We start from the raw sequence: 10,330 nt of genomic DNA, 5'->3' as shown, positions 1-10,330 counted from the left end.
TGGAACAAGCGATACGGGATGTTCACACTCATGTGACTAGTGACACAGACACTTCCAGACTGTAAAATAGCATTCATTGCGCAGGAGGGTTCGAACAGCAAACCGTTCAGCAAGCGACACGTTCAGCACACGTTCATGTGTCGTATTCGCGTGCTGCTTGTTAATTCGGTCAAAAAGCTCTATAAAGAAAGGGTACTTAGACCGAAGCGAGTTCCGAACGAAGTTACAAACGACATGGTGCCTTCAGTTTATTAGCAAGCATTTGCTGCTAATTGTGCGAACAACAGATCTAGGCTACACGATAAGCCGCACGTCTCTCTTTGTCGCTTGCGTGTCGCTCAAACTCGGCCATTTCCCCAATATCTTGGAACGTGTTGCCGTGGTTTGATGTTCGCACATGCGAAATGCGATGAGTGTATTGCTTTAGGGAGATTGCGCACCAAAGCAACAAGTAGCACGCGACACTTGTCGCTTGAGGATTTCACCAACCGAACGCTGGCCTGTGTTACCCGTCATGCCGCTACGGTGTGGAACGTTGCTCTTGATTGGCTTGTTTCCAAGCTACATGTGTCGGGTGTCGCTTCGGTATGAAAGCTGCCTTTGACCGAAGGACCCGTGTCGCTTTGGTGTGAAATCCACGTATCGATTGTCGCGTGCCGCTTTGGTCTAAAATCTCGTTGAGGAAACTGTGCAATCAGAGCTTATGTCCCTACGATTCGAAAGGCTGCATTTTTACAGACTGCTCGCTTCCAAGCGACACTTGTGGTATGAAATATCTCTCAGGATACTATTTATATTCTAATAACATAGAAAAATAAACTCTAGTACACAAGCCAACACCTGACGTCCTGAATCACATTGCGATGTTTCTTCTTGTGTTACGCATGCTATTTATTTATTTTATTTTACTTTTCTTTCCAAATTAATGCCATTTTTTGACTTCAAGTCACTCCACAAATATAACTATTTCCATCAATTCACTTAAAGCCTTTCAAGACAAACAAATCTACACAATATATTCCAAAACCTAACTAAGCTGTATTACTTTCATAAGAAAATTAGTTTCACTGAAATCTATGTTGTCATCCGCCTCGGGAATCGGCGGCGATTGGATTCCAAAACCGGGGGGAGGGGGGTAATGATCCAAAACTGGGGGGAAAAGACCGTATATTTCCCTTTGCAGATAAGGTTTAGCATAGTGTGGGAGCAAAAGTGGCGAAAAGTGAGGGGCGGGGGGCAACTACCCCCCTCGCCTTCCCCTAATCGCCGCTACTTTTACGGATCGTTTTCCACACTACCTATTCATGGCACTGTACCGATGGCGTAGAGGTAACGTCGTCGCCTTGAAATTAAGGGGTCGCGGGGTTGATCTCGGTGGAGGCACTGGGTTCGGATACCACTATAAACTGTGTCGATTGGATTTGATTTTTGTTATCTGGCGTCGTTTTCTGCCACTTTTGGATAATCGCGACGATGAAGATGAGCGATGCAAATTGATGAAGGGACACTCACAAAGATCGATTCGAATCCTGGACCCCTGTTGTAAACTGTATCGATTAGGCTACCTGTGCATAAAGTTAACTTAAAAAAAAAAAACTCAAACAAAACCTTCTGAGCCAGTGCCCCAAACAATTTCTTTTTCTATTCTTGGTCACGTCCTGCCTTTCTTGAGATACTCCTTTCAGCAGTTTCGTTTCTTACTTTGTCAACCCATTTCACACGCTCCATTCTTTGCATAACCACACCCCAAAGCTTCTAGCCACATTTCTTTATTTCTTCGTATCGTAAAGTATTCATGGCCAAAAGCTTCATTAATATCTGCACTTCTCTTTGTTCAAAGGTCCACAAGAAAGACACAAAAAAACAACAACAACTTCTTCTATTCCTATTGTCACTTTGACTTCCTGACTGCAGCTCATGTAGCTGATGATGATGCACCCCAGGTACCGAAAGATATCCACTTCTTCAAATTTCACTTTAATTTACCTTGTTTATCCTTTCATGACTTTCGAACTATTCATATGTACGTATTTTCATTTCGTATTGTGTATAAAGTTCAATTAATCCTCTAACACAATTTCGGTTATCATCCTTTTATCCTATCTTCCTTCAAAAAGGGCATGTGGTCTGTAATTCTTAAAAACATCGTGTACAGTCATCGGCAATAAAAACGGGAACCTAGGTCCTGAAATGCTCGCTTCCTGCAAGGCGTTATGTGTGTTGCTTAACTCTACGGCGGTGGCAGAACTTGCAATTGAAAATTTACTATTATAATCCATTTTCCGCCTTAGGGTTAGGCAACACACATAACGCCTTGCAGGGTTGATCCAGGAGTCCCATTTGTATTGCCGGTGACCGTACAACGATATACGTATATTGAGGAATTAGCAGGTCTTCTAAACGACAAACTTCCAATCTAGATGGTTTCCGTTCATGGAGTTTGCAACCCTGCTTCGGACGACACTGGCCTCACGTTTCCTTAAGGACGGGGAAAAAGAAGTAACAAGAAACTCAGGAGAAGTGGACCTTGAGAACCAAACTTATGGATCCCTTCTTCCTCTTCCCTTAAAACGTGAGTAGATGAGGTGAGAAATAGCAAGGCTGATAAAATCAGAGCCTCTGCGGTTCCACCACCAGAAGAGTACAAAAGAACGAATAACTGGAAGTTTCTGCTAAATTACATCCTGTATCTCTATTCTTATTCACCAAAAAAATGTAGAGAAATAAATCTATCATATATAGATTATCAAAACTATGTGTGAAAAATATGAATCTTGTCAAACTTTTTAGCAGTTTCGGCGATTAGGTGGTTGTGATGGGGCAGTTGCCCCATTTTTTCCCCTTTGCCACCACCCTAAATCTTATCTACCAGGAGAAAGTAAATTGTATTTCCCCCCCACCAATTTTGGCACTTTATCCCCCAGTTTTGGAACCCAATCGCCGCCACTGCTTGCTAGTTTAGTTAATTAGTGGTTTTAGCATTTTAGACAACAGCAGAAAGTATACACTTTACGGCGCCATATTAGACACTACCGCTTTTAACAGTTAACTTCTCCATGAATGATCAGATTTTATAGGTAATTGTTCTTGGATCCTTCTAAATTCCCTTTTCAGAAGAAACTTTTTTTGTGAAAATAGAAAATTTGGTTAAAATTGTGACTTAATCCTCCGAACTAATAATATCTCGAGAGGATTTTTATGCCAAATACTTCAAGACGATTTTTAAATCATACGTAACTTTTCAAGAGATTTTAAAATTTTATAATGCAAAAGGTTTTTAAAGCCATACACACACAGCAGAACTTTTGTATCAGGATGCATCGATTGGTGGTAGTGCTTGCCTTGCAATCAAGATGTCTCGGGCTCGATATCCGATACAGCTGACCACTGGTTCATCCCACTTTAAACTCTAACTCCAGTCCCTATTAGCCTTTGCATCAAGCGGACTTGAAACAAAATTCCTAAAATTACCATTTTTATTTATTAATTTGTATGGTTTAGAAATCTGCGCAGAGTCGAAGTTTAAGTCCAAATTATGCTCAGATTGATTAATAGTGATTGACTCTACAGTTTCAAGTAGTATCGGAATCACCGTGCCATGTGCTTCTATCGTATACCAAACCCAGAACCCTTTGATCATAAGACAAAGGAGTTACCACTACGCAATCAGGAATACCGGTACACAGAAGTGTAAATGAAAAATGTATTAACTTCTCGAATCTTTTATACGAATAAATGGGGGCTTCCCCGATGGCGCAGTGGTAGCGTCGCCGCCTTGTAATCAAGGGGTCCCGGGTTCGATACCCGGTGGAGGCACATAGTGGTTCGGATTCCACTTTAAACTGTAGGTCCAGTCCCAATTAGCCTTACTGTGCATAAAATGGACTCAAAACACCAAATCAACCAGCCAACGAATAAATGCATGTTATTCTGAAGTATGTAAAGGAATTAAAACACAGTACATTTAAGGAGATAACTTTTTGATATTGTACAAACTTGTAACAAACCAGTTACAGTAGAAAATAAAGATCAAGAGCCATGTTAAAGACAAATAATTATTTGCAGCTTATTTAAGATTAAAAGTGGTCAGACATAGTCAGTTTGTAGTAACATTTGGAAAACAAAAGCTTTACGTTTGTGAAAATTTTCTTTTCATCGAACTTTTGAAATTGCGTGATAAAAAGGAGCAGTTCTATGAAAGTAGAAACCAATAGTAGATTTAAATTTGTATACAATCTTGAACAGTAACTATATTTATTAAAGTTTCTTATCCGTATGGAAGTTTCGGCCATTTTTTTGATTTGGGTTTGAGCACCAATGTTCAGCTTATTTTCGATGCGGTACAAATATCGATTTCTGGGAAATTATCATCTCTGCTGCGTCACTTTCTATCGCCCCTGTCACGTGTTGGTAATCTGGTTCTGAAAAGCCAGTGTGATATGCGGAGGAAATATGAGCATCTTGGAAAGTGGATAGTGGCAAAGAATGCGGGCACAGGAACGAAACATGGCGAGGTAAGAAAAAAAATAGAGCGTCAAAGAGCGACGTTGCTAATAGTAACACGAAACGTTTCAAATGCAAAATATCCCATTTTTTTGTGCCGGAACCGAAAAGATGACGGGCGGGATAGAAGGGAAGAGGAAGAGAGAACATAATGCCGTGGCTCACAAAAGGCGAAGCTTTGGCGTCAACGTCAGTCTATTCCAATGCACGTCATGGATTCTGGCAACGCGACTATGGACGCCTCCCCTGCCTCTGCCTTTGAATATGAAAGGAGACTCCAGGATAATTCGATACCAGAGTCTTTTCTCCGGTCGACAAAGGCTTCCAGTTAGGCCTTCAACTTGCAAAAGGATTTCGGCTCGGCGGAAGACGCGCTTGGAATGGCGGACGAGGAGACAGGTCCCTGCCGAGGGGGATCTCACGGTATCTTTCGAGCTTCCCTAACCCACCCTCCCCTCAACATGAGGGTTGCTCTGTGTCCTGGACTGGTCATCCTGCAAGGTTTTGTGTCTACTCGATTCAGAAAGAACAGGGTTTTCAAATTCTGCTTGTCGTAGCACAAGTCTCTGAGTTGTAGGGACTCCATTCATGAGCGTCCAACGTGTCCGTCAACCCCGCCTGGAAATTGGCATCGTACATTCTAAGTTACAAAAATGCATAAAGTTTGTTATTATTATTATTATTATTGGTAATAAACAAAATAAAAAGTTCATTTAGTTAGTATTCGTGCAGAATAACAAAACTAGAAACTTCATTACATGGACAAAATTGAAGGTAAAATACAGGAACATGTTAGAGTTTCATATTCTACCATTTAATCCAAAGAATAAAAGATTCCACAGCTTCCAAAATTTGCAAAACATATAGTTTTATGTGAGAGGTCACACAATATAAACTTTTTGAGTAATAAAGTTTTTCCTAACGTATAAAGCATTTGCTTGAATAAAGTGTGTAAAAGTTAATAACAAAATAAGATAACTATGAATTTCAGTACATTAATTGTATGAAAAGTAAAGAAAAAATAATGAAAACAATCGTGTTGGATATTTAGTCATCTGTTGTATCGAGAATCAAAGTCTCCACATTTTATAATAATAATAATAATAAAAAAATTGCAATAAAATTGTTTATTTTATTATTATTATTATTGTGTAATACTTATAATGTAGTAATAGTAATTCCTGTTGCTATTCTTTCTACTAATCAAGTTTATTAAGTTGTCTAACGCCCCCTACATTTTTTTTTGCGACACCCATTACTCCATTGACTTATAAAGGAGTCGATCAAAATTAAGTCGGAGGATTTAATTATGATATTTAACAAACTCGTGCGTTCTACAAGAAAGTTTTGCCTTAAAAGGACTTTAAGACCAAAAAAGAAGAATCAAACCCGATCATTCATTAAAAGTTACATGCTAAAAACGACTTGTGTCCACCATTTTCCAACATGGCGTCTCAAGTTAGAAGACTGTAGAAAATCGGGATTAAAATAACGCAGTAAAACAAACATCGGATTTTAATAACCTAAATCACAATGCTTTGAAACATTGCATTTGCACATAAATCTGAGATTTATTAATAATGGGATCTCGAAAGAGTAGTGATATGACCCTGCTCTTTTGTGATATACTTCATTTCTTCTCTTTGCTCTTCACTGTTGAAGCTGCTTCTGTAAACATCCACGAACTATGAAGCCATAACCTTCGAATTGCAGAACTGCCTTCAAGGATATTCCAGCACTAAAATAAACCTTGAATTCCTAGGAAGAAAAAAATAAAAAAAATAAGTATAGCTTTCGCCTATTCTGAGGCATTTTAAGTGAGGAAACAGAGACGAATATTAACATGAGATAATGTTTAACAAACTCCAAATTTTGCTAATCCTATATCTTACATGTCTCGTTGTGAGAAGAGGAGCCCAATGATGTATTAAATAGAAAAGACTATCCCAATTAGATCTGGAATAAATTGAGCAACAACGATACGGTGCAAAATATTAGTTCAGGGGTGGCTGTCTTCACACACAAAAAATAATACATTATATATGCCACAAATAAATATGAGAAGCACATAGAAATGTAGTATAAGCAATGAATCTTCTCATAAAAACTAGGAAAAATGTACATACTTAATCGAACACGCCGAACTGCATGGAAATGTTGCGGAGCATACAAATCAGGGGTTAAAATGAGTATGTTTTTGCGTCGCGGTAGCTTAGTCGTTAGGTCGTCTGACTACCATGCGAGAGACCCGGGTTTGATCCCCGGCGGGAGAGAAGCGTAATTTTTTGCACCTGTTCAAGCGGCTCCGGCGCCCAAACAGCGTCGTACAAAGTGGGTACCTGGAGGAAACTCTGGGGGCAAATTCGGCCAGGGGCGTGGTGCTGATCAAATCACCCCCACCTTCGGCCGTGAAAAAAAAAGTGTGGGGCCCAAACTCCACACCTCCTATACGCGTTCATGGCGTGTGCAAATCACAGGGGAGCACTTTACTTTTTATAATGTTTTTGCGCAACATAAAATTAAAATAATATTTCTTAACGCCAATAGACTGTTTGCCAAAAATCCGACGATATTTATACTCGATTTAGAAAATTATCCTTATTCTAACTCTGACACTACATTCTGCCCCGGAAATCTCTGGAGCAAGAGTGTCCTCCCGTTTCGCCGTATCCCGTTTCGCCGTATCACGTTTCGCCTTATTGAGTTTTCACCTCCCCCAATACAATTTCGCGTGATTTATGTGACACGAACTTTCTAAGGCGAAATGGGACATCCCATTTCGCCTTATCCTTTTTGGCCTTACACACAAAAAAATTCCCACCAGGGAATATTATAGACATGAAGGGTCATTATTATTAATGTAATAAAACACCATGCTACATTGATATACAGGGTGGGCCAAAAGTCAGGTGACAGCATTGTCATAGGAAAGACTGGTGTGTTGGAGGTCCACTTTGGCTACATATGATGTTTGGGGGGAGGGGTAAACCCAAGGACACATGTGACCACCCCGGGCGCCATCTTGGAATCCGCCATCTTGAACGCAACTTATGTTTCTTAAATAGAACCATAGGCATGTGGCATATCATTTCCAATTGTTTTTTCGTCAGGAGTTCAATGCCGCAAACCGTTTTGTCCTATCGTGACCCTTTTCCTAATTATGGCCTGTTTTATCTATGCAGGTATCACCGACGACTGAATGATGGTGCTGACGACCGAAGAACGTGTGGGGATCATCCTCATGTGTGTAAATCGGAGCTCGCGTGTGGTGGCTGCAGAGTTTAATGCATTACACTGCGATAGGAAGCCCATTTCCCACAATGGTGTGGCCAAACTCATCAGCATATTCCGAAAGACGGGATCTGTGGCCGATAAAGCACGCAGTGGTCGCCCGAAAACTTCAACAGATGAGGCAACCACTGTCGCTGTCCTCCCATCCTTCTCCAAAAACCCCCAACGTAGCACCAGACGTATCGCCCTTGAATCTGGAATTAGCCGAACGTCCATACGGAGGATACTTGCCGTTAACAAGTGGCACCCATACAGAATTCAGATGCACCAGCATCTGACAGAGGGCGAACCTGATCGTCGGGTACAGTTTGCCGAATGGGCGACGGAGGAACTGGAGACCAACTCGGATCTCCCCTTGCAAGTGTTGTTCTCCGATGAGGCACTTTTTTACGTAAACGGAGAAGTGAAATAACAAAACCACCGTTACTGGAGTGATAACAACCCACACTGGATTGATGCATCGCGGATCGTTGGTTCCGAGAAGGTTATGGTATGGTGTGGAATTTTTGGCACGATGAACATTGGCCCATTTTTCATCTTCGGCATGCTGGACGCCGACTGTTGGATGAGGAGATTTTTCCGTCGGTTTTGTCGGAGGACGGTTCATACCCAACGTTCTTCCAGCAGGATGGAGCTCCTCCCCACTACGGACATTGTGTACGGGACTACCTGGACCAGCAGTTCCATGGGAAGTGGGCATCGGGGACCGGTAGAATGGCCCCCACGGTCACTGGACCACACGCCTCTCGACTTCTACCTGTGGGGCCGCAACAATTCCATGGTTTACGCCGTGAAAATCCAGAATTTACAGAATCTGGTGCAGCGGATTGTGAATGCCTGTGCTGCTGTGCGTCCAGAGACATTGCTGGCTGTGCATGAGGACTGGAAGAGGCGTGTGGCACAAACCATTGTGCACGAGGGTGGTCATTTCAAGCATGGGTTGTGAGGAGACACAAGGAAGGAAAGACAGGCCATAATTAGGAAAAGGTTCACGATAGGACAAAACGGTTTGCGGCATTGAACTCCTGACGAAAAAGCAATTGGAAATCATATGTCACATGCATATGTTTCCATTTAAGAAACCTTAGTTGCATTCAAGATGGCGGATTCCAAGATGGCGCCCGGGGTGGTCACATGTGTCCTTGGGTTGGCTCCACCCCTCAAACATCACACGTGGCCACAGTGGACCTCCAACACACCAGCCTTTCCTATGACAATGCTGTCACCTGACTTTTGGCCCACCCTGTATATATATATATATATATATATACTTCTTTTTCAATTATGTAAACTGATTTATATTAATTGTATTAGTAATTTTGGTACTATTTATCCTGACATTTGTAAGAACAAATATTAGGTTAGGTTAGGTTTGTGTGTAAGGGGAAATGGGATGTCCCGTTTCGCCTTAGAAAGTTAGTGTCACATAAATCACGCGAAATTGTATTGCGAAAGGCGAAACGGGCCGTAATAACACTTTGCAGGGATATACGAATCCCATTTGTAATGCCGGTGACTGTACACAGTGATGGTGCCCTCAACGCAGCTGCAACTTGCTACGGACAGGAAAGAAATATATCCAACAATTCATTCCGCTGTAAGATCAATCGAGCAGACCCCATATTAATGTATGCCAGGCATTAAAATTCACGATAACACACTGTCGACGCGTTTAAAACAGATAGCGACTAATTTATAGTAATGGATGCGCTCGGAATGACTGCATTTGGTCCCGTGTGTTTTATGGCTGTTTTTTTGAACGTCGGCGATTGTCAAGTGCTTGTTCTCCCAAACGCATACATCAACGATCCCCGGCTCTGCAGATAGTTAATAAAATACGAGGATCGGATTTCCCTTAGGCTTTCCTCGGTGCGAATAACCGGCCTCAGATGGCGTTGCGGTTGCACGAACGTGAATTATAATCTCGCCATGTTTCTTTCTTTTTTTCCTCCATTTCCAAAAAAAAAAAAAATCTATATGAAATATTCAACCAGCAATTCTCGTTGGAACGTCCTGATATTGAGGCTGGAATATTGTGCTGAAACTAACCAGTGTTAGAGATATTCACTAGTATTTTATCACCGTAAAAGGTTTTCATCACATGCACATGCCCGAAACCATGTCAATTTACAAAAAGCTGAATACCCTTTTTACAAGTAAACACACTAAAGTGCATGTACGAGAATTATTGTGATGCACTTATGTACGTACAGTACATGGAAATTGGTTTAAACCAGAAGATGTAGGACAATAAGGACAAGCACCAAATTTAAACCTCTCTTCCACGTAGTACATCCGGGTAAACTGCATTTTCGCAGACCAACGAGGCTCTGGCGTCTGTGTAAAGTAAGGTAAGTCAGTGTAAGGTAGGGCAAGTCTGTGTAAGGTAAGGTAAGTCTGTGTAAGGTAAGGTAAGTCTATATAAAGTAAGTTAAGTCTGTGTAAGGTAAGGCAAGTCTGTGTAAAGTGAGATAAGTCTATGTAAAGTGAGGTATGTCTATGTAAAGTAAGGTAAGTCTGTGTAAGGTAAGGTAAT

General features: G+C 41.3%; 1 protein-coding gene across 1 annotated transcript; it reads left to right on the top strand.

The window, feature by feature from the left end:
- Positions 1 to 7,705: 7,705 nt before the first annotated feature.
- On the top strand, positions 7,706 to 8,206 carry LOC145988063 (uncharacterized). Its single transcript, XM_083122903.1, has one exon. It carries the CDS (start codon positions 7,706 to 7,708, stop codon positions 8,204 to 8,206), a length of 501 nt encoding a protein of 166 aa, XP_082979029.1.
- Positions 8,207 to 10,330: the final 2,124 nt, after the last annotated feature.

Source organism: Lepisma saccharinum, chromosome 1, assembly GCF_977018435.1.
Source record: "Lepisma saccharinum chromosome 1, izLepSacc3.1, whole genome shotgun sequence".
Taxonomy (NCBI): Eukaryota; Metazoa; Arthropoda; class Insecta; order Zygentoma; family Lepismatidae; genus Lepisma; species Lepisma saccharinum.
Note: the sequence above shows the minus strand (reverse complement) of the source record. Positions and strands in the feature narration are given on the sequence as shown.